Source organism: Artemia franciscana, chromosome 17 (genome assembly GCF_032884065.1).
Source record: "Artemia franciscana chromosome 17, ASM3288406v1, whole genome shotgun sequence".
NCBI classification, from domain to species: Eukaryota; Metazoa; Arthropoda; class Branchiopoda; order Anostraca; family Artemiidae; genus Artemia; species Artemia franciscana.
In genome coordinates this window covers 42,552,673-42,577,844 of record NC_088879.1, presented here as the reverse complement: position 1 = coordinate 42,577,844, position 25,172 = coordinate 42,552,673, and the positions used below count along the sequence as shown (strand labels likewise).

Genomic DNA, 25,172 nt, shown 5'->3' with positions numbered 1-25,172 from the left:
GGACCTGATTTCGAATAGGAAGTCACGATATGCTATTGATTCAAACATTATAAACTTTTTAGCTGACAGCAATATCCCCCTCAGTCTAATCAGAAATAAAGGCATTTTAAAAGACGTACAAAATTTAAGAAGAATCAGTTCAGAACAAGTCACTGAAAGTGACGGATCTTTTGCAAGTGTCAACTCTACAGTTCTCGAGTCACCAAGCCAGTCACCAATCAAATCGAGACAACGATTCAAGACTGGTACTTTTAGAAGTCATTATCGACGACCATCAAAAAGCCCAACACAGATTTCATTACTAAGCAAATGGCAAAAAATTTAAAGCAAGTTTATGAAAATATTGGCAAGTTTGGTGCTCTTTCCTCACCACGCCGTCTTGCATTGGCTGCAAATACATCTCAACAAGAAGCTCAAAAGTTTTTGGAGAAGCAAGAGTCCTATACTTTGCATAGGAGAGCTGTTAGACCGAAACATTTTAGAAAAACTATAGCACTCTACCCCTTTGAGATTGCTCAAGCAGATTTAATGAGTTTGGATGGATCTTATGCCAAGCATAATGCACCGTACAAGTTTTTACTGGTCATTATTGATGTTTTTTCACGCAGACTTTTTGTAAAGCCACTGAAAAGTAAGCATGGAAGTGAAGTTGCAAAACAATTGGAGCAAGTGTTTTCTGAACAGACATTTAAAAAGATTCACGTCGATAGAGGAAAAGAATTTTTGAATCCAAGTGTGAAAAAGACTCTTGAAAAGTATCAAATTGAACTCTATCATACCCATAGTCATCTGAAAGCTACAATAGTTGAAAGAAGCATACGTACACTTCGTTCTCATCTAAGTGCATTTTGTACTCATTTTAATACATTTTCTTTTGTACCAAGACTTGACTTAATTGTTTCTCAGTATAATGATTCACCGCATCGTAGCCTTGGAAATTTAGCACCGAATCAAGTAAACTTACAAAATACACCTTATATTTCTGATTTTATGTATGGAAAAAGTGAAAGCAAGCAGAAAAAGCTTAGGAATCAATTACAAGTTGGACAAAGTGTTAGAATCTTACGTGGTAAAGGAATCTTTGAGAAAGGACAGTTTAATTTTAGCAAAGAAATTTTTCGAATTGCTAGTGTTCAATCCACAGATCCAGTCACATTTAAATTAGTGGATTTGTCAGATGAGCCTGTTCTCGGATGTTTTTATCAGAGTGAACTACAAAAAGTTCAAGAGCCCGATGAATACGTTATAGATAAAGTACTTAAACGGCGAACATATCGTGGAGTTAAACAGTTGCTTGTCAGTTGGCTAGGATACCCCATCTCTTTCAACACTTGGATAAACGCAGATCAAGCTAGAAATGTCGATTGAATCCTTCTATGTTTCATTTAGTTCGGACGTCCCAGACCCTGTTTATGATCAAACAAACAAGATTGCAGATTTCCTGACAAAGCTTAACCCCCCCATTGTGCTTCAAGGATCAGGATGGAAACTGGCCTTGGTATCCCTCCATTTAACCAACTCTTTCGATTCTTTGAGACAAGATCAAGACTATTTTTTTAAATTGTTTCGATTTGTTGGTGATAGCAAAGACCCAAGCAAACGTTTAGGCACTAAAATAACGCTTCCAAAGAATAAGCGGTACAATACAATTCCGGAAATTATCAAAGACATGAATAATTTGGTTTATACCGGCAAAGACTCGGTTAATTTTCACTACAATAAACTATATGATCGAGTCTATATACTGGGACTAAAAGTCGGCGAATCCTGCTATCTTAGTGATGGTTTGCGAGAAGTTCTTGGATACAAAGAAAACATTATTGAGCCAGAACCGGATAATAATTTTCACCAGACTTATGGCATTGAAGGACCATTAGTCCCAGGACTTTATTACCAGTGGAATTCAATCTTTGTGTACACGGACATTGTTCAGCGTTCACGTATTGGAAATACATCTGCTCCCATCCTAAGAATTCTCCCGAGAAAAACGACAAACGAGGAAGTGATTAGCTATTCGTTCCAGCCACTTATTTATTTAGATATAAGTAGACAAAACATTGAAATTGTTCATTTTAGTTTTAGAACTGAAAAGAATAACATCATACCCATTAATAGAGGACTAATCTCGCTAACAGTCGAATTTAGAAAAGATGAATAGCCGTAGACAATTTATTTGTCCCTCTGTAGACTGTTTTGTGAAAACAATACAAAATGGAGGTGGAATGGATTACTATCAAGGAAAAGCTACACCTATGGTTGGATATGGTGCCTTTAGTCAATTTTTTGGAAAAATGATGCGATTTGCCATACCTCTTTTAAGAAAATTTGTTGTTCCTGTGGCGTCTGATGTTGTTGGCAATACAATCACTGACTTTGAAAAAGGACAAGATTTTGGTTCATCTTTGAAAAGAAATATACAAAATAAAGTACGTGACATTACGGAAAGTATGAAACAACGTGGAAGTGGTATAAGTAGACCACGCAAACGAAAATTGATCAGTTTGCATCGATCCAAGGTGAAAGCAAGACCTATCCGGAAAATTAAGCGCTCAAAAGCAGATTTTTTTGGCGAAAAATGAGTTTCCTTCCAACCGAAGACAGTGTGCCTTCAGTTAGTTCAGCCATCAGCTATTTTCAAAGTCCAAATGTTGATGTATCTGTCAAGTCTGCATATTTTGATCCAATCTACCCAGTAGTCCCTTTATCAGATGGCTCACCTATTCACTTTCGCTTTTCAAGCAATGAAAACTATTATTCTGATATGCGAAACAGTATTTTAGAGTTAAAAGTCAAAGTTTTTAAATCAGATGGAAATCTTGTAACCGATAGCGACAATGTTTCATACGATGATGGTGGCATTATGAATACTTTATTCCAAAACATTCAAGTATTTGTCAATGATACGCTTGTATCGAGTGGTAATTCGTTAAGTGCCTACACTTCATTCGCATCGTATACATTATTAACGCCAAACAGTACAAAAAAATCGCGTGGTTCAAACTATGGTTTTTACACAAAAGAAGATGGTACTTTGGATCCTAAATTGGCGGTACTCGCCACTGAAACTTTACACCTTGCTGCGCGACCATCGCACGATTTCTTCCAACTAAATCAGTTTATACCACCTGGATTAAAAATTGACATAAAGTTTTCCCCATCATTGCCTAGATTCGTTTTTCGAAAACTCGAAAAAGCTGCTCCTGATGTTAAACTTACAATAAGTGAAGCAGTTTTACATATCCGAAAAGTAAAAATTGTATCCTCGCTAGCGTTGGCAGTAGAAAAGATCAAAGCAAGCGGAAGTAATCTGAAAATTATGATTCCAAAACTGATGCCTACAGCTAGAATTATTCCAACTGGAAGTCTCTCTTTTGCTGAAAGTTCATTGACGACATATGGACATCTCCCTTCAAAAGTTATTCTTGGCCTTGTAAAAACGTCGAATCAGCTGGGAAGCTACGAATCAAGCCCGTTTAAATTTGAGCTTTTTCATCTATCTTCTCTGCATCTTAAAGTGAATGGACAGCCAATTTATTCACTAAACTTTTCTGATCAGAGTTATAGACTTCTTTATGAAATGAGCATGCGAACTTTGGGAGGAGACGAAACAACTTTTGAAAATGGACTATCCTATGATAAATGGATACGTGATTCTTCCCTTATATGCTTGGATATTTCTGGAACTCCAGATCTATCTCTTATTAAAGACGGAACACTTCGATTAGATCTCACTTTTTCACAAGCTACAGATGTGTCTGTTAGCCTTATAATTATCGGATTTCAAGAGACATTTTTGGAAATTGACAAATCAGGAGCTGTATTTCTCCCGATCGCACCATGAATTCGAATCAAGTGCTAGCTGTTTTAAAAAAGGACATTGTTGCTAAACAATACAAAAGTTTCTGCTTACCTTCCGACTTTCTTGATCGTCTTACATTTACCAGCTTCCCGACAATCATCGTGGTGAATACCAGTCCATCTAGGCTGCTTTTTGGTCATTGGATTGGTTTACTAGTGATGTCCCGGAAGACGATTGAGGTTTTTGACACCTACGGAAGAAATTATTCTGAATGGAAAAATATTGGACAATTTGTAGACAGATTTGAAATAGTGACTCAGAATCGAAGAAAAATTCAAAATACAATGACTATGGCTTGTGGATTTCATGTATTAGTGTTTATTCTTTTACGCTTACGTCGTTATTCATTTCAAAGTATTGTTAATATATTTACACCTAATTCGTTGTGGAATGATTTTTTAAGTGAGAATATTATTGTGAAATTCTTTAATGTTGATTTTAAAGCATTGTCTCCGTTCTGTATTGATAAGCATTGTGAACAAGTATCGCTTTCTTATTAAATTTTTGTATCGATCAGCTTGGTTCAATAAAAAATTTAAAGTGAAAAATGTGTTTATAGAAAGTTAGACATTTGAGACAACAAAGTATAAACATAAGTGGTTGAAAACTGGACCTTCTACGTACTTTTCTGGTGGAGGATCAAACCCAAGTCCGATATGAAAAGTTGGATATGACAGTCCAATCTAGAAAATATAGTCCTAATTGTATCTAGCCTAGGTAGATTTCTCTATTCAGACTTTGCATGTCTTTAACTACAGGTACTAGTTGAAGTACAGTCTAATTTTCTAAAACCTACCTATACTAGAAAATATAATGTAAAAAAAACTTACCTCTTTTGAATAAAGTCTATCCATAGGTGTGTGTTCGTATTCAGTCTAATACAAAATTGTTGCAAGTCCACATTTCACAATAAATCCAACGTATGAACAACGTTTTAGTTGCAATCTTTTCACCGCTAGCTGTGTTGAAACAAACGTATGAACGATTGCCGGGATCGTCCGCTATCTGCGGAGAATCTAGTTTAGTTTAAAATTGTATCTTGTCACAAATAATTTTTCCATGTCTTTAATTAGGAATACGCGAATAAGGCATAAAAATTAAGAGTAATGTGGGAAAAAAGGATAGAGAATGGAGGATCATTTAGACAGTTCGTTACCACGAAATGTTTGATAAAATGAAATAAATTGGTCACTTCGCTGCGAGCAATTATTTAAATTATATTTTTCTAAATAGGTCTGTACGAAGTAAAAACCCGAAAATATTTAATTTTTATTTGTAATTTCCACAATTTTATACCGCGTCCTGGCAAATAATGATGACTAGATCACAGGCACACACGCAGGCGAGGGATTCACCCACCTTAAATTTGTATAATGCTTAAATTTCTCAGCGAAATGTTTAATTTTCCTGTGTTTTCCTGGTATTTCTTTCGTAAGAGTTGAACCCCCCTCCTCCCAAAAAAAAAATCTCGAATAATAATTTCTCTAATTTTCTCCACGAATAATAGTTCTTTTCCAAATAAATATTACTATTTACTTGTCGAATTACGAAGAATGACAATACAATAATCGTAATTTTCAGTGAGAAACCCCTTGAGTTTAATGACGGCAGTGAAATCTGATAACCTTGAGTGTTTGTCGATTTGCCGCGATTGAAAACGAACTGAACATAGAATATAATTTCTGGACGTTCGCCCTTACTTAAATAGGAAATAAAAAATCCATCCGACATAAAATCCATCAGCTTTCTTTACTTGTTGCCCTATATAACCTTAGATTACCTAGGGTGTATATAGTTTTTTTCTAAAAAAATGCTGTATTTTATTTTTTGCTAGATCTTGTTACATAATAAAAATTATGCCAGTGACAATATATATGTACCAGAGACAATCTTTATGTGATTCTGTGTTGAGCATTCATGCTATTTGCAGCGCTTAATTCAATAATTTTTGGAATTTATTAAGATGCGACTGTATTTATTCGTTGTTTATTTTTTTCTTTTTGTTTTCTTTTCCGTTGATAAAAGTCGTAAATGGAGTCAAACTGTTAGGATTTTTCCACTGCTTTGCGGAAACATTATAGCCGTTTTCATTTATTGAATTATGTAATTAAACTAACCTCTAAATAGTTTAAGTGTTTTTGCTTCTTTTCTATGGATAACAACTAATCAACAAACTTCATTCAAATATATATTATAGAAGGAGTTTGTTATCAGAATAATGAGGAACCAGTGAGCAGTGAGAATGAGAGGAACCTATCCCTCAATGTTTCTATATAATTTATATATCTATATATATAGTTCTATATATGAATAATATTCAGCGAAATCTGGCTGCTTTTTTGTTTTAAACATACAATCTTCTTGCTCGAAACGAGAGGACTCATTTTCAAGTGAGTTAACAAGAGAGAAAAGATCCCTCTCGTAATTTTACCCCCTGTTCACAGTTACTGATCAAACAGTTCGTGGTAACGAACTGTAGTAAGGAGCGACCCGGCTCAATAGTAACCAAAACTCTAAAAAATTGAATTTTGATATCAATAGCTACATCAAAAGAATCGCATTTTAATGCTGATTCTAAATATATAAGTTTCATCAAGTTTAGTTTTACCCATCAAAAGTTACGAGCCTGAGAAAATTTGCCTTATTTAAGAAAATAGGGGGAAACACACCCTAAAAGTCGTATAATCTTAACGAAAATGACACCATCAGATTCAGCGTATCAGAGAACCATCCTGAAGAAGTTTCAAGCTCCTATCTACAAAAATGTGGAATTTTGTATTTTTTGCCAGAAGACAAATCACGGGTGCGTGTTTATTTATTTATTTTTTATTTTTTTTTTCCAGGGGTCATCGTATCGACCACGTGGTCCTAGAATGTCGCAAGAGGGTTCATTCTAACGGAAATGAAAAGTTCTAGTCCCCTTTTTAAGTGACCAAAAAAATTGGAGGGCATCTAGGCCCCCTCCCACGCTCATTTGTTTCCCAAAGTCAACAAATCAAAATTTTGAGATAGCCATTTCAGCGTATCAGAGAACCCTGCTGTAGAAGTTTCAAGCTCCTATCTACAAAAATGTGGAATTTTGCATTTTTTGCCAGAAGACAAAATCACGGGTGCGTGTTTATTTGTTTTTTTTTGTTTTTTTTCCCAGGGGTCATCGTATCGACCAAGTGGTCCTAGAATGTCGCAAGAGGGCTCATTCTAACGGAAATGAAAAGTTCTAGTGCCCTTTTTAAGTGACAAAAAAATTGGAGGGCATCTAGGCCCCCTCCCACGCTCATTTTTTTCCAAAAGTCAACGGATCAAAATTTTGAGATTGCCATTTTGTTCAGCATAGTCGAAAATCATAATAACTATGTATTTGGGGATGACTTACTCTCCCACAGTCCCTGGGGGAGGGGCTGTAAGTTACAAACTTCAACCAGTGTTTACATATAATAATGGTTATTGGGAAGTGTACAGACGTTTTCAGGGGGATTTTTTTTGGTTTTGGGGGTAGGGTTGAGGGAGGGGGCTATTTGGGAGGATCTTTCCTTGGAGAAATATGTCATGGGGAAAAAATTCAATGAAAAGGGTGCAGGACGAATCTGGTCACGTTCTGGTCAAATTCAGAGCTTAATATACAATGTTGGGTGTTCGGAGCCTCTCTATTATGGAGTATAATTTGAAAATAACACAAATATACGAGCGATAAAACATATATACCACAACCATAACTCAAAAAACGAAAGAACTGCTAAGAGATAACACAACTATAAAGCGAAAACAGGTGAAAACTAGGAGGAAAATAAACGAACTAAGAGGTGGAAGGGGCCCAGAGAAAAAATATAATCCTTTTCCAATTTTGAGCCTAACTTCCACAAAGGAGTAATAATGTCAGAAGCCCCGAAATACCGAATTATTTTCTTTTCAAACAGTTCGTGGTAAAGAACTGTAGTAAGGAGCGACCCGGCTCAAGTTTCATCAAGTTTAGTTTTACCCATCAAAAGTTACGAGCCTGAGAAAATTTGCCCTATTTTCGAAAAAAGGGGGAAACATCCCCTAAAAGACATAGAATCTTAACGAAAATCACACTATCGCATTCGGCATATCAGAGAACTCTATAGCAAAAATTTCAAGTTCCTATCTAAAAAAAGTGGAATTTCATATTTTTTGCCAGAAGACAAATCACAGGTGTGTGTTTATTTGTTTGTTTGTTGTTTTTTTTTTCTTTTCCCCAGGGGTCATCGTATTGACCAAGTGGTCATAGAGTGTCGCAAGAGGGCTCATTCTTACGGAAATGAAAAGTTCTAGTGCCCTTTTTAAGTGATAAGAAAATTGGAGGGCAAATAGGCCCCCTCCCACGCTAATTTTTTTCCAAAAGTCAACAGATTTAAATTTTGAGATTGCCATTTTGTGCCACATAGTCGAAAACCATAATAACTATGTCCTTGGGAATGACTTACTCCCCCACAATCGCTGGGGGAGGGGCTGCAAGTTACAAACTTTGACCAGTGTTTACATATAGTAATGGTTATTGGGAAGTGTACAGACGTTTTCAGGGGGATTTTTTGGTTTGGGGGGTGGGGTTGATGGGAGAGGGCTCTGTGGGAGGATCTTTCCTTTGAGGAATATGTCATGGGGGAAGAAAAATTCAATGAAAAGGGCGCAGGATTTTCTAGCATTACTATAAAAAAAACAATGAAATAATAAACATGAAAACGTTTTTTCAAATGAAAGTAAGGAATAGCATTGAAATTTAAAACGAACAGAGATTATTACGCATATGAGGGGTTCTAAAAATACTTTAGCATAAAGAGCGAGGTATTTAGGAGGATATAAATACCTCGCTCTTTATGCTAAAATATTTTTAGTAATTTCAACTATTTATTCTACGGCCTTTTTGATTCAGGGGTCATTCTTAAAGAATTGGGACAAAACTTACGATTTAGTGTAAAGAGCGAGGTATTAACGAGGGTACAAACCCCCTCGTACACATAATAAAAATATAAGAATATAAAAGTTTGTTACGTAAGTTAATTCTTAAGTTACGTATATTTTTTACTAATAAAAACGTTCGTTGAAAATTAAAAGTTCTAGTAGCTTTTTAAGTAACCGAAAAATTGGAGGGCAGCTAGTTTGACTCTTTGCCACAATTCTACTTTTTAAAACAATTAAAAACTTTAGCGTAAAGATCGAGGGACTGCGGAGAGGACAACCCATTTCATATACGGAGTAATTTCTGTTCGTTTTAAGTTTTAATGTCGCTCCTTACTTTCAGTTAAAGAAACTATTTTTATTTATTTAATTTACTTAATATGAGGGAGTCGAGCCATGATGAAAAGGATAAAAACTATTTCATGATGTCTAGGCAGAGTTGAACCAGCTCCAATCAGTAGAGCTGAAGAAATCAGGGGAAGGTATAGAAATGAATTTAAAAATTCTTTTACGGCATGGTTGCCGAACTTGAATTTTACGTCACAAATAGTACTAGAATATATATATATATATATATATATATATATATATATATATATATATATATATATATATATATATATATATATATATATATATATATATATATATATATATATATATATATATATATATATATATATATATATATATAATAATAATGAGTCAAAATCTAGTTAAAAATAAAAAATAAATAGATAACAATAAAATTAATGACTAGTTTTCTTGGCTATATTATACAATGCAAAAAAACTCGGAACAAAATTCTTGCGATATCTTTCCTGTTTCGCGAGGAGGCGATTCAGTATGAGTGATTTTTGGTGTTTACTATGGAGCTGTCTGTTGCGGGCGGGAAGGTAAGGTCTGGGAATTATGAAACGTAATCGAGGAACACACAAGGTCTTTGTATCAAAACGAAGGCGAAGGTGGCTCCTTCCCTTGGACAAAGTGATGAGCCTGAACTTACCTAGTTGATACAAGTTTGTACGAAGTAAATACCAGAGTAGCCTATTAAATTTGCTATGAATCTTATGAATTCTTTATTCGTTCACTTCTTTTCGGGGGGGGGGGGGAGAACGAGGGTTGGTATCTTCAATTGTCGTCAGCATTAGGCAATCATTATGGTAAATGATAAATATTGTTCTTAGAAGGCACATACGCAGGAAGTTTTTTTCGGGGGGGGGGGGAGGAGCAAAACATTCGAAACAGCAGATATAAAGTAGTACTTTTTTTTTATTTAGTAACTAAATAAATGCAAAAAGCACGTGTATCGGAAAATACAGATTAACTTTAATCTTAAGTATTGTAGCGGATGGGGGGGAAGAAGACTGAAGCCTCAAAAGTGCGTTTTAGGTTCAGGTTATGTTCATACCGATTTAGAACCAGTGATTAATCTATTATATCCTACTGAAAGGGAATTTTAGGGTTAACAGTGCAATATGGGTGCTGTGGGGGTAGTTCTCCTATTGCGAAAACTTCAACTTTAATGAAAAATGATAGTTTCCAAAATTGTTCCACTAAAAGCTGTACTTTATCCTGAAAAGGAGGGTATTCGCCCTAATATCAAGGCTAATTCTATTTTATTGTGGAAAGCAAACTCTCTTTACGAAAAAAAAACAAAGAAAAAACAGTACAATCGCTAATTACTTCAAAGAGGGTAAAAACTTGGACAGAAAATGGGTTAATAATTGGGCAGTGATTTGACCGGGTAATTGCATGCTGTAAAATCCCGAGAAAGGCTTCACACATGTATCTAGATTCTCAATAAATGTCCTACTTTTGCCAGAAATCCCAAGAAACCATGGGGAAATTAAACATTTCACAAAATTTCGGGGGAACCCGGGCCCAAAGGCCCCCCCCCTGCTTACATGCCAGGTTCTTCGTGTGCATTGTTATTTTGCAGTTACCAGTCTGCCCCCATTTTTGTCCTTGATGAGATTGACGTCGCATTAGATAACACCAACATTGGTAAAGTAGCGAGTTTCATAGAGCAACAAACCACTTCTTCTGCTCTACAGACAATTGTCATTTCTTTGAAAGAAGAGTTTTACAGTAATGCTGACGCACTTATTGGCATCTGTCCTGACGTAAGTCACCTTCCTACTTTCTTTTGGTGTTCTCTCTCTGTTTTTCTTTTTCTCGTTCTCTTTTGCTCTCTTTTTCTCAAACGTTTTAAACTATCATCTCTCACTCTTTCTCTTTGTTCTCTTTCTCTGCCTTAATTTTTCAATGTGTTTTATTTCTGTATACTATAGTTTACCTATGTTAGTTTTCTTATATATATATATATATATATATATATATATATATATATATATATATATATATATATATATATATATATATATATATATATATATATATATATATATATATATGTATATATATATGTGTGTGTGTGTGTTCCTCATCTGGAATATGAAAGATTCATAAAAAGTAAAACAGTTCAAAATAGGGATGATACCTTTTTATTGACAGTGAAATATAAAATTATTTAACTGGATATTTCGAACACATATACAGTGTTCATCATCAGCAGTAAAACTAAAAGACATGAATAAAAATAAACAGAATTTATACCTAATAAACTAATTACATATAGTTTATTGCTCTTATTTTTTTCAATGCAACAGCCGAGGCAAATCTCCTTGACCTTTTCGGTTCTGGTTCATTAGATTTAACTGACGTATTACGTGGACAGAGGTCATAGCTCTTAGGTGAAGTGATATTTACTTTATTTGACCTCAGTAAATTATCATAAATTGAGTTCAATCCAAATTCACCTGTATCTCTGTTTATGGAATGTTTATGGAAATCTGTTTTACTGCTGATGATGAACACTGTATATGTGTTCGAAATATCCAGTTAAATAATTTTATATTTCACTGTCAATAAAAAGGTATCATCCCTATTTTGAACTGTTTTACTTTCGTCATGGAAAGGCAGTGTGGTCTTCGAAGTTATCTACGATTCATAAAAATATACGGTTTTTGGCTATTCATCTGCTTCTTGGCATCAAAAGAGGAGAGAAGCAGCAATTTTAATTCCCACTTCCAGTTCCAGTTCCAGGGCTCCAAAGAAATGGGAACAGCTGTAAAGATAAATGTATGAAGGAAATAAAAGATCAATCAACCAAAACTCTAAAAATAGAATTTCGGAAACAACTTGTCAACGAATTCTCTTCATTTTATAATGACCCCAAATATCTAATGTTGGTATCGAACATACACTCTAAAAGCTTAGCATATTTTAGCATTCATATTTTCATAATTTAGTATTTTTGGCATAATTAGACTCTTAATATTTCAGAATAAGGAGAGAATCTCCACCGCGTTGGTTTTCGTGAAATTCTTTAAGTTTTTCTTTCACCAGGGCTCATCATATTGCACCCAGGGCTGTATAATTTCGAGGGAAGCCTTGTTCAAACGGAATCGCGAGTTATAGTCCTGTTTTCAATAACCAAAGTAATTAGAAGGCAACTAGGCTTTTTTGTGTCATTTATCACCCTTGGGACCCATCGTAGTGAAATGTGGTGTCGCATAAAATTTTAAGGTGCTGTTTTAATATAAAAAAAGGACATATGACAAAATATGTCTCCAAATGAAGCACTACCCGTATTTGAAAATTACCAGGAGCTTTAAAACTAGATTAAAAATGGAAGTAAGAAGTAAAAATGGAATAACCTGTTTTTTTCGTAAATGACGGGTTTCGTTCTGGGTTTAGTGTAACTTCACTTTAGTTTCTGACAAAAGCACAGTTTTTTCATTTAATTTAGGAAGAAAAGACGGCAAATGTTCCCGGAGGATAATCTAGGTCCATATGAACCTCTGATGAAATAAACAACACATTAAAAGTAATGTGTAATTGAAAAATACAACTATTAATATTGAATTTTAAATTGATGCATAAAATTTTCTCAAAATCAAAGCAAAAATTGAAGACCGCTGATAAAATGAATTATGGAGAATTTTGAAATAGTAAGCTAGCAATTGCATCGTTGGATATATTTCATTGGGTGTTGCATTATTATTTTAGCACTCCACCTGCTAGTGTTAACAAATCAAGTAAAATGCTTTTTTAAGTAGCAAACGTAGTGGGCATTAAGTGGCCTCAGGGTTACCCCAAGGCGGAGAAAGAAGGGATATGAGTTTTTACCTCAACCTGATTCTGACTCTTAAATTCAGTCAGGACAGTCCAATTTGTATTTTCTTTCTTGTGGAAAACTTTCCACATTTTCCAACTGCTTGTTATTAAGTGGTACATTTTGATACAATTCAGCTTTAGTCATAGATCCAAATGAGGACAAATCCAATCGTGACAATTAAGGCAGTTCTAATGGGACTGGATTGACACCAACTTGCCTTGTTTCTAAACATGTTTGTGTCCCCGTATAATGTATTCCCGTGTCATGGGAGCAGCGCTTCAGTTTTATCTTCTTTTCTTCATCTGTGTGGTCGGGTTCAGCATGATGTGAGAATGTGACAAGGGCCAAATCCCTTCAGTTCATGTACCAAGTTGGGTCATGTACCAAGTTTCTAACGAGTACTACTAAACGCTAGCTCCTGAAGATGATTAGACTCGTGCTTTGACGAGGCAGCAGATATGGAATTTGTAGAATTGCAAAAAGGCCAAATAATAGGAGTCACCTTTGTCTGCACTGCTGCATTTTTCTGCTTCTAGATTGGAACTCTGAGCAAGAATACTAATTATGGTTTGTTTTCCCTCTAATCGTAGTAAGTGGGAAATCGTTGTCTATTTCTATATTACTTTATAATTTTGATTTCAGGATGGAGAATGCCTGGTGAGCCAAGTGGTTACAATTGATCTGGGTGAATATGCTGAAGCTATTGAAGATCCATTCAGATAAATAGTGACTAAACGTCGTTTCTTTTCTTTTCTTTTTGTTAAGGGCTGGACTGGTGTTGTATTTTTCAAGCCAAAAACAACTTTTTTTGGATGGCTCCGAAAGTGCTGCCATATATTGTTTATACCCATTTCTGTTCGTGATTTCAGCTGAGTTTATCATTCGGTTTTTCGGACTTGGGATTGCGGTAGAGAAATGGTATCAGATGTGCCTAATAAACTTTAAAAGTTCTCTCATTGCTAAAGAAATTGGAGCTTATCCTTTGCTCTTTTCTAATTGGTGACGTTAGAAAGTTGGCCTACAGCAAAAAAAAAATCAACTTTTGAACTAAGACAGATAGAATTTTTTTTTCGACGGCAATTGATGAGCTGATCCAAGTATATGTCATCCATTTTTTGATACGAAAATTCCTTCATGAGATATACTATTTGTTTATCTATTTGTTTATACTATTTGTTTATACTATTTGTTTATCTTTTGACATATTTGAGATTTTAATACCATATTTTTCTTCAGAAGTATTTCAATTTCTTTATTCCTATGAAATCCTTGCTCCGAAGAGTGCCCATATTCTCCTAGAGAGTAACTGCAACTCGCTTCTGCCCCTGTGGCTACAAATTCATCACTTTTGGTCTTTCCACTTTGAAACCCGACAGATTCAATAATACATTCAATGCAGCTGACTAGAAGAGCATCTTTACGGATAAACATGTACTTGGATCCGCACTGGTCACAATCTGTTTGGTTTAGTTCATGCTCAACTACGCAAGTTTGGCAGACTGTTAATATATTTAAACGGCAATCACATAGCAGTCTAGGTGGGTCAATAAGCACAGCATTGCATAATGTACAAATTAGTTTTGAATACAAAAAGTCGAGTTGTTTCTTCATTGATGTTTTGATTTTATCAGTCTCTTGACAGATATCTGAATCCAATACTGAATTCTTCTGTTGAAGTATTTTAATTTCTTGGTTTCTCTGCTTGAGCGTATCTAATTCAAACATGGTATTCTTTGAATACATTATAGATTATCACTGTATAAGATTTACTAAAGTTATGATTACTACAGCCTAATGAATCAGAAATATATAGTGAATATGACGTCATTGTCATCAGAACACCATGATTTTTATACAATGACGTCATTTAAAATGTTCAAAGTTACCCACGGATTATAATCATAATGACGTTATATTAAAATAACACCTTAAAATCACAATGATGTTATGTACCAATCACAGGTGTGTGATAATCATATGCGTACAAAAGGGTCAAGATTGCAGTACCCTTTAAAATTACTTTTTTTGGGAGAAATTGTCTTAGAAACTTCCTTAGAGTTTCAATTTAAGCCACAAATTGAAGTTCCAATTAGTTTTCTAGGATATCTACTAATGAATAAAATCTAAATGTCTGACTGACATTGTCAATGGTGGATTATGTTCGAAGACAATAGACTCGGGAAAAACAGATATTAGGTGTAATTTTCTTTTTTAAAAATTAATTTAGATAACTTTCCGAAAAAAAAGTTTTTCACAGTAAAAGCAGAGGCGTGTTGAGCTCAATACTAGCAGAAATCAAATTCCCATATTAACTTAGTCTCAAAATAACAATAATCTACTAATAAATAATAAATAAATCCTGAATTGAACCAAAATGAAAATAACCAATCATAGCAAACATAAGGGTTGTAAGTAAAAACATAGATGAATAAATAAATTTCAAAACAAATAGAATCTAATTGATTATATAAGTTAGACTTGAAACAAGCAAAAATTTCCACAACCGCATTTTGACTATTTTCCTTTGACTTCTCATCAAACAAGTCTATCGTCTACTGTATCATTTGCGTTCCATTAACTAAATTTATCTTGAGCACTGTACTTTTTTTTAATACCGAAAAGGACAAAAATTTAACCCCTTAATAATCAAAAGTGCTATTTTTCCCACTACTAGTCTGTGCAGCGCCAAAATGCAAATCCATCAAATTAGGCCAACACAGCTACACACGCTCTTCCTCTGTACCTGTCTAGTCCCAGCCTCCCCCTTTAAACCCATTACTTACATTGTGAACTGTAACTCTAATCAAACAGCAGGATTACGACTGTGCGTCAGATATAACCTAGTAAAGATTGAGCCCAAGCCCGTAGTAACCGAAACTTCAAAAATATATTTTGAAAAAAAGTAAAATGAAGAAAAATGGCCATTTGGAGCTGTTCCAAGAATGGCAACTGTTGTTTCGACTTAGATTATTGGTAAAATTGTATTACGGAATTTTGGAACAGGATATAATACTTTATATTGCTTTTTGAAACTCCATGCAGAAGATGACGATTGTTCCGATTAGGTCCAGTTGACAAATTACAGCTTCTGAATAAGGTTTAGTTAAAATTAATTAAAACTTTAATTGAAAGCATAAATGAAATCTTTGGCGTTTCTAGACTCGCTAACTAGACTAATGCGCCATTTAAGCTTTATTGTTCAGATTTCCAGCAGCCTTTACGTTAAAAGAAGGGGATAATACAAAAAAAAACTTTGAAAATCGTCTCTTAAAGAGTTCAGTTCTTATTAGATTTTTACTGTAGGCTCAAACTGAAAACATCATCATGCAATTATCTCTCTACATTAAGTTTTTTTAAAGTACCCATAGTTTTATTCCTTCCTGCGATTTTTTCATAATCATAAATAGAATAATTTTTTTAGTCAAGTTGTACTTTTTTAATTTAAAGTTTTGACCAAGATATTACCTTACCTTAGCCCTTAGTTTCTCCGGAGCCACATGGAGCACCAAAAAAGCCTCTTCACTCTTCCCTAAGTGATGCTCCTGTGGCAAAATCTTCCTATTCAGGTAATGACAAGGTTTCAGTTGTCCTGAGATGTCGGTCAAAAATTCACCGTGAACAGTTCTGTAAACAACCTCGTCTTCCTCTGTCACCTGGTTTCCAATCATGGGCTGTCCAAGGAATGAAATAATTCTTTTCGAGGTTTTGATTTATTTTTCGGTACTCCCTAGCATAGAGGAGCACGGAGAGCGCATTGCTATTGAAGAGATGTAATTTCAGTCGCAAAAAGTATTTGCTGCTTGTTCTAAAGTGGTTTTAATCTATTAGAAGCTCCAGTTAAATGACGAATGTTTACTGTAATTTCGGTCATTATTTCGTCATTGCAGTTGATCCAGCTACCCAGGCATTTGAAATTATCACCTGTTCTGAATTTGTATTCTTGCGATGCAGAACAAGCGTGTGATGGACACGCTCTTTGATTTGTCAGCGTTAATGGTTAGCTTGACATTTTCTGCATTTTCTATAATGGCGTTAAGTAGCTGTTGTAACCTCCTTTTAGAACTTTCTAACAAGACCGTGTCATCCACAAAATCTAAATCAGAGAGTTGCTTAGTGGCTACTTTTACATCATGTCCAGAGTTTCGTCTTAACATGTTAATATGTAGTCTATTATAACTACAAAACGAAATAGGGAAAGTACACACTCCTGACGAACATTAGACACAATCTTTAACAATTTGCTTGTGCCATCTCAGTCTTAGTGTAGCACTCAGTCTCTTTGTATAGGGAAATAATCATGCTTACTAGTTTTTCTGCTACCCTATAATATTTGAGAACTCTCCAAAAACATTATTAGCCAACCAATTCAAACGCCTTTTTGAATTCAATAAATAGTAGATATAGCTTGTTGTTCCATTCTGTTGATTCCTCAACAAGTGTTCTCAGTACAAAAATAAAATCAGAGGATGATCTGCCGGCTCTATAACCATGCTGCTCTTCTGGCAGATGTGTATTTAGAATTCAGTAAAATGTAATAGAAGTTACTTGGTACTGGCAGAAGATTGATACCTTTCCAATTATCACACAACATTATGACTCCCTTTTTGAAGATTTTCACCAATGTTCCCTAGGTATATACACAGGGAATCTTCCCTATAGTCCATGTAATGATAAAAGGACGAACCACACCGAGACACATGTTCTTTTTGAATACTTCTTAATTTCTACTGAGATTCCCCTAAGTTTTTTTGCTTTTTACTGCAGAAATGACATCGGCTGAGCTTGGGAAGTCAGTATTGATGTCAAACTGCAAAAAGACTAAATTATTATTTTCATGGAAATATGTTGCAACTGGGAACCGATAGTCCTTTCAACATTGGGAGAAATTTCGCAACGTGCATTTAATTCAGCACTGCTATCACTGATTAAGTACACTTGGCAAAATTTGTGAAGCTCACCTGAGAATGGTAGAAGGGAACCTGCTCTACGATAAATTTGCCCTTTTACTTTGAACGTAGGCTTTAATGACCTTGATCTTCGATTTGGGCCCCAAAAGACGTCATTTGGAAACATGAGTTATATTTCCTGATGTTAGATAAAAGAAACTCTTCGATTTAGACGTATACCCAGTAACTAAAGTTTTCAATGGCTCTGGTGGTGCAGCCAGTTGAGGAAGCTTAACTTTTCCTGAGGCGCAACATATTCCCATTGTTTCACCATTAAATTTCAAGGCCTTGCAATAGGGACAAATTTCAGACTGAGTCCCGATTTGAATATCTTGAAACAAGCTATAATCATCGGAAGGGCAGAACTTGAATGACAGGCGATTATACACGCATTGCTTTTGTAATACAGCGACACACCTTTTTTTTACTTTCTCTATCAGCCGTAAGACTGGTTTTGTGTTGCTCTGGTAGTTCCTCGACACGCCTTCTCTTTTTACTTTCTCTTTCAGCATCAAGTCTTGTTTCGTGTTGCTCTGGTAGTTCCTTGACACACCTTCTTTTTTTACTTTTTCCGTCAACTGCAAGTCTGGTTTGGCTTTGCTCTCGTGGTTCCTCGACACACCTTCGTTGACGTAAATTGGACATTCCTAATCTGGCCCTTTCTCTTTGAGCCACAAGTCTCAAAGAGAAATGAGAATTTAATTCGGGATAATTAAATTCTCGTTTAAATTCGTAACGAATTCAAATTCGTAACCCAGATTGTATCCAAGCCACAAAAGAAGAAAAAGAACTGAGATGGAAAAACAGACCAAAATCATATTTTAAAATCAAACTAGGAAACTGCCCTTGAAGAAAAATATCCACTAAACAAGGCTTTATTCTGACCTACACACATGTTGTAATTTGCATCTCTGCTGAGATAGTATTGGTTAAAGGGCGACTGCTTAAACCCAAAACTATCTGTTAAATTATACTAGAATGAGATCAAAAAAAAAAAAAGAATATCTGATTAACGATTTATATTCCTTTTAAAGATTCCAAATGAACAAATTTTTGGGACTAATATTTAGTTCCGGGCACGTATGTGAAATTTTTTTATTTATTTAAAATATATTATTTTTAATATATATATTAAAATATATTTAAAAATAGATATGTTTATTTAAAGCAGACTTTTAAATCGTAGTAAATAAGTAGCACAAGTTCTTGGGCAAAATTAGATGGAACTCTAGTTGAAACCCATAAATTATAACTCACACGCTAATTTGGGAAAGAGACAATTTAGAAAAATCATTTTTTTTAATTTCATTTAAGAATGCCAATATTCTTTTATTTTTCTATTCTTTGTATATTCTTCTGAAAATACGCGATTCTGTTCAAGTGGGTTCAAGACAGATGGAACAGTGAGAAAAACTTTCTTTTGTCGCCGAACAGAACCAACCAATAAATATTTCCTTTTGGAATTAAAGGTTGAATGATTTTACTAAGAAGATGAATGGTCGAAGAAACTATGGGGCGTAACTGGGAATCTACTGTTTAAGAAATATAACAAAACGAGGTAATTGAGAGTCTGGATGGGTTTCACTAGCAAGCGCAAGGTATAGTAGCTACAATTAGGGGAAAGAATGTGTCCTCTAGATTCCTTTGCTCTCCCCCCCTAAATTTTGAAAATACCCCTTTTTGGGCATTTACATTGGAAATGCCTTTTTAGTATTTTGATTTAATAAATGACATAAATTATCTGAAAACTTTTACCTAGATTTTGAAAATTATATTTTGCCCCTCTCCTCTAAATCCTCTGCATTGCCCCCATTGGGAACATAAATCTGAACTAAAATCAGAACTAAAATCTCTGTATCTCAGATACGGAACTGAATTTTTAAAATTCTCTCTAAATTTAAGTCTCTTTTAAGAATAGTTGGGGTTCCTCAAATGCTTTTTTTCTTTTATTATGCTTTTTTTTATGTGTACTGTATTTAACCATCCCCCGAAGGTTGATTAAAAACTCTCTAAACCAGACTTTAAGTTTCCAGTTTCACTAAAACACAAATTGCTTTTGAGACACCTTGCATTTGCCTGGAAATTTTTGTAAATATTTCTTTGTTCTTTTTCAGAGTATGTTAGCAATTTTGGAGAAGATAAAAACGTTAAGTCAGAAGAACAAGTGTTTTTGGATCTGCTAGGTAGATATTAGTTCCATTTTTATGAGAATTTTGTTTGTATTATATAAAAATTCGTGACATATTATTTTTCGACCTGATTTTTTTTTTTTTTTTTGCATAATCGGCTATACGATCAGGATAAATCACACGGAATTGTGCGATTTTTTTTTTTATCTATCATTAGCTTTCTCCAACAACGATCTGATATGCTAAAGAAATGTATTAATAATTGTAAATAAGAATTAGTTATATAGTGAAACTAATAATATCAAATTTCTGTTAAAACAGCGGATCTGACCGAACTACTGCTTGGAATGGATAATTTAGTACCGGTACATAAAATTACAAATTCGATAGAAGTTAACTTTCAAAAATCATAGAAGAATGCATGATAAGGAACTAAAGTGTCTATTTCCTCCTGACCCTATTAATTCGCCGACTCTTCCGCTGTACAGGACATTTTCCTCGGAAGAGAAGACGGCTGTGAAACAAGTCGTATTTTTAATGCTCTCGTATCATATGAAAATTACATATTTAATTTTACTAATAAATGCGAATGACGAATAAAGCAAATGGTTCATCGTAGTCCGTATGAGAAAAAAAAGTTAAAAACCAATGAGAGCCTGGTTTCTAAAAACATCACTCTCCTGATACTTCAGATTTTATTATAAAGAATATCGAAACCTTGTACTCTGCTAATGTGGTTCTTTTTCAATATTCTTTGTTGGAAATGCCAAAATACAAACGTATGTTTTTCATTGTTTCTAAAAGTCTATATTTGTCATACTGAAGATATTAGGAGAGGTGACAACTTTATAACCACATTTTCATGCTTGAATTTTTTCTTAATGTGGTTGATTTGAATGCATGGGCATTTAATGTATTAAATTTTACTTTTACACCGTAAAGAGTGATTAAGTTACGGTTGTCAAAGATAAGATAGGTTTCAGGAAGAAACCAAAAGAAAAGTGGATTTCTGACACCAAATGGAAGTAGATGGACAAGTGTGGGGAACTTAAACAGACCTTACTGTCTACTACCATCTGGCGGGCACAGTCAGCTTCACAGCTACTCTACAAGGAGAAGGACAAAGAAATCAAAAAGAGTCCTTGGCAGGGAAAAAGGAATTTTTTTTCGAAAATAAAGCTGCTTAGTCAGAGGAAGTGTGATTCTAGACCTGTATACCAACTGACTAATGAGATGGCTGGGAAATAAAACATCAAAATTACTCTGGTCTAAGATAAGAATTCAGTGATTTCATCAGATCCAAAATTTGGGCTTCCTACTTCGTGAAACTATTTAATAGACCGAGGTCAGTGACCAAAAAAATATAACTGATATCCCTTTTAGCAGTTTGACATCAATACTGACTTCCCAAGCTCAGCCGATGTCATTTCTGCAGTAAAAAGCAAAAAAACGTAGGGGCTCCTGGTTTAGATGGAATCTCAGTAGAAATTAAGAAGTATTCAAAAAGAACAAGTGTCTCGGTGTGGTTCGTCCTTTTATCATTACATGGACTATAGGGAAGATTCCCTGTGTATATACCTAGGGAACATTGGTGAAAATCTTCAAAAAGGGAGTCATAATGTTGTGTGATAATTGGAAAGGTATCAATCTTCTGCCAGTACCAAGTAACTTCTATTACATATTACTGAATTCTAAATACACATCTGCCAGAAGAGCAGCATGGTTATAGAGCCGGCAGATCATCCTCTGATTTTATTTTTGTACTGAGAACACTTGTTGAGGAATCAACAGAATGGAACAACAAGCTATATCTACTATTTATTGAATTCAAAAAGGCGTTTGAATTGGTTGGCTAATAATGTTTTTGGAGAGTTCTCAAATATTATAGGGTAGCAGAAAAACTAGTAAGCATGATTATTTCCCTATACGAAGAGACTGAGTGCTACACTAAGACTGAGATGGCACAAGCAAATTGTTAAAGATTGTGTCTAATGTTCGTCAGGAGTGTGTACTTTCCCTATTTCGTTTTGTAGTTATAATAGACTACATATTAACATGTTAAGACGAAACTCTGGACATGATGTAGAAGTAGCCACTAAGCAACTCTCTGATTTAGATTTTGTGGATGACACGGTCTTGTTAGGAAGTTCTAAAAGGAGGTTACAGCAGCTACTTAACGCCATTATAGAAAATGCAGAAAATGTCAAGCTAACCATTAACGCTGACAAATCAAAGAGCGTGTCCATCACACGCTTGTTCTGCATCGCAAGAATACAAATTCAGAACAGGTGATAATTTCAAATGCCTGGGTAGCTGGATCAACTGCAATGACGAAATAATGACCGAAATTACAGTAAAGATTCGTCATTTAACTGGAGCTTCTAATAGATTAAAACCCATTTAGAACAAGCAGCAAATACTTTTTGTGACTGAAATTACATCTCTTCAATAGCAATGCGCTCTCCATGCTCCTCTATGCTAGGGAGTACCGAAAAATAAATCAAAACCTCGAAAAGAATTCTTTCATTCCTTGGACAGCCCATGATTGGAAACCAGGTGACAGAGGAAGACGAGGTTGTTTACAGAACTGTTCGCGGTGAATTTTTGACCGACATCTGAGGACAACTGAAACCTTGTCATTACCTGAATAGGAAGATTTTGCCACAGGAGCATCACTTAGGGAAGAGTGAAGAGGCTTTTTTGGTGCTCCATGTGGCTCCGGAGAAACTAAGGGCTAAGGTAAGGTAATATCTTGGTCAAAACTTTAAATTAAAAAAGCACAACTTGACTAAAAAAATTATTCTATTTATGATTATGAAAAAATCGCAGGAAGGAATAAAACTATGGGTACTTTAAAAAAACTTAATGTAGAGAGATAATTGCATGATGATGTTTTCAGTTTGAGCCTACAGTAAAAATCTAATAAGAACTGAACTCTTTAAGAGACGATTTTCAAAGTTTTTTTTTTGTATTATCCCCTTCTTTTAACGTAAAGGCTGCTGGAAATCTGAACAATAAAGCTTAAATGGCGCATTAGTCTAGTTAGCGAGTCTAGAAACGCCAAAGATTTCATTTATGCTTTCAATTAAAGTTTTAATTAATTTTAACTAAACCTTATTCAGAAGCTGTAATTTGTCAACTGGACCTAATCGGAACAATCGTCATCTTCTGCATGGAGTTTCAAAAAGCAATATAAAGTATTATATCCTGTTCCAAAATTCCGTAATACAATTTTACCAATAATTTAAGTCGAAACAACAGTTGCCATTCTTGGAACAGCTCCAAATGGCCATTTTTCTTCATTTTACTTTTTTTCAAAATATATTTTTGAAGTTTCGGTTACTACGGGCTAGGGCTCAATCTTTACTAGGTTATATCTGACGCACAGTCGTAATCCTGCTGTTTGATTAGAGTTACAGTTCACAATGTAAGTAATGGGTTTAAAGGGGGAGGCTGGGACTAGACAGGTACAGAGGAAGAGCGTGTGTAGCTGTGTTGGCCTAATTTGATGGATTTGCATTTTGGCGCTGCACAGAGCCGAAAATGAATGATATGGGCACAATAAACCTTATGTCATCAATTCAAATTTTGGCACCCAATTGCGCGCCGATTCTTTAAAAGTAGTACTTGCCGAAAAGGAATGCGAAAAACTTAATTTTGAAAACATATTAAATAACCTAAATAATGTCTGATTTTAAAGCACTTTTGCAGTAACATTGAACGGGAAAAATAGCCCTTTTTGATTATTAAGGGGTTAAATTTTTGTCCTTTTCGGTATTAAAAAAAAAGTACAGTGCTCAAGATACATATAGTTAATGGAACACAAATGATACAGTAGACGATAGACTTGTTTGGTGAGAAGTCAAAGGAAAATAGTCAAAATGTGGTTGTGGAAATTTTTTCTTGTTTCAAGTCTAACTTATATAATCAATTAAATTCTATTTGTTTTGAAATTTATTTATTCATCTATGTTTTTGCTTGCAACCCTTATGTTTGCTATGATTGGTTATTTTCATTTTGGTTCAATTCAGGATTTATTTATTATTTATTAGTAGATTATTGTTATTTTGAGACTAAGTTAATATGGGAATTTGATTTCTGCTAGTATTGAGCTCAACACGCCTCTGCTTTTACTGTGAAAAACTTTTTTTTCGGAAAGTTATCTAAATTAATTTTTAAAAAAGAAAATTACACCTAATATCTGTTTTTCCCGAGTCTATTGTCTTCGAACATAATCCACCATTAACAATGTCAGTCAGACATTTAGATTTTATTCATTAGTAGATATCCTAGAAAACTAATTGGAACTTCAATTTGTGGCTTAAATTGAAACTCTAAGGAAGTTTCTAAGACAATTTCTCCCAAAAAAAGTAATTTAAAGGGTACTGCAATCTTAACCCTTTTGTACGCATATGATTATCACACACCTGTGATTGGTACATAACATCATTGTGATTTTAAGGTGTTATTTTAATATAACGTCATTATGATTATAATCCGTGGGTAGCTTTGAAGATTTTAAATGACGTCATTGTATAAAAATCATGGTGTTCTGATGACAATGACGTCATATTCACTAAATATTTCTGATTCATTAGGCTGTAGTAATCATAACTTTAGTAAATCTTATACAGTGATAATCTATAATGTATTCAAAGAATACCATGTTTGAATTAGATACGCTCAAGCAGAGAAACCAAGAAATTAAAATACTTCAACAGAAGAATTCAGTATTGGATTCAGATATCTGTCAAGAGACTGATAAAATCAAAACATCAATGAAGAAACAACTCGACTTTTTGTATTCAAAACTAATTTGTACATTATGCAATGCTGTGCTTATTGACCCACCTAGACTGCTATGTGATTGCCGTTTAAATATATTAACAGTCTGCCAAACTTGCGTAGTAGAGCATGAACTAAACCAAACAGATTGTGACAAGTGCGGATCCAAGTACATGCTTATCAGTAATGATGCTCTTCTAGTCAGCTGCATTGAATGTATTATTGAATCTGTCGGGTTTCAAAGTGGAAAGACCAAAAGTGATGAATTTGTAGCCACAGGGGCAGAAGCGAGTTGCAGTTACTCTCTAGGAGAATATGGGCACTCTTCGGAGCAAGGATTTCATAGGAATAAAGAA

The 25,172-nt window shown here is 34.6% G+C and overlaps 1 protein-coding gene across 1 annotated transcript; it reads left to right on the top strand.

Moving 5' to 3' along the window:
• Positions 1-10,661: 10,661 nt before the first annotated feature.
• On the top strand, positions 10,662-14,137 carry LOC136038262 (structural maintenance of chromosomes protein 1A-like). The gene is made up of 2 exons (XM_065721378.1): positions 10,662-10,899; positions 13,599-14,137. The coding sequence occupies exons 1-2, from the start codon at positions 10,681-10,683 to the stop codon at positions 13,677-13,679; spliced, it is 300 nt and encodes a 99-aa protein (XP_065577450.1). The 5' UTR covers positions 10,662-10,680; the 3' UTR covers positions 13,680-14,137.
• Positions 14,138-25,172: the final 11,035 nt, after the last annotated feature.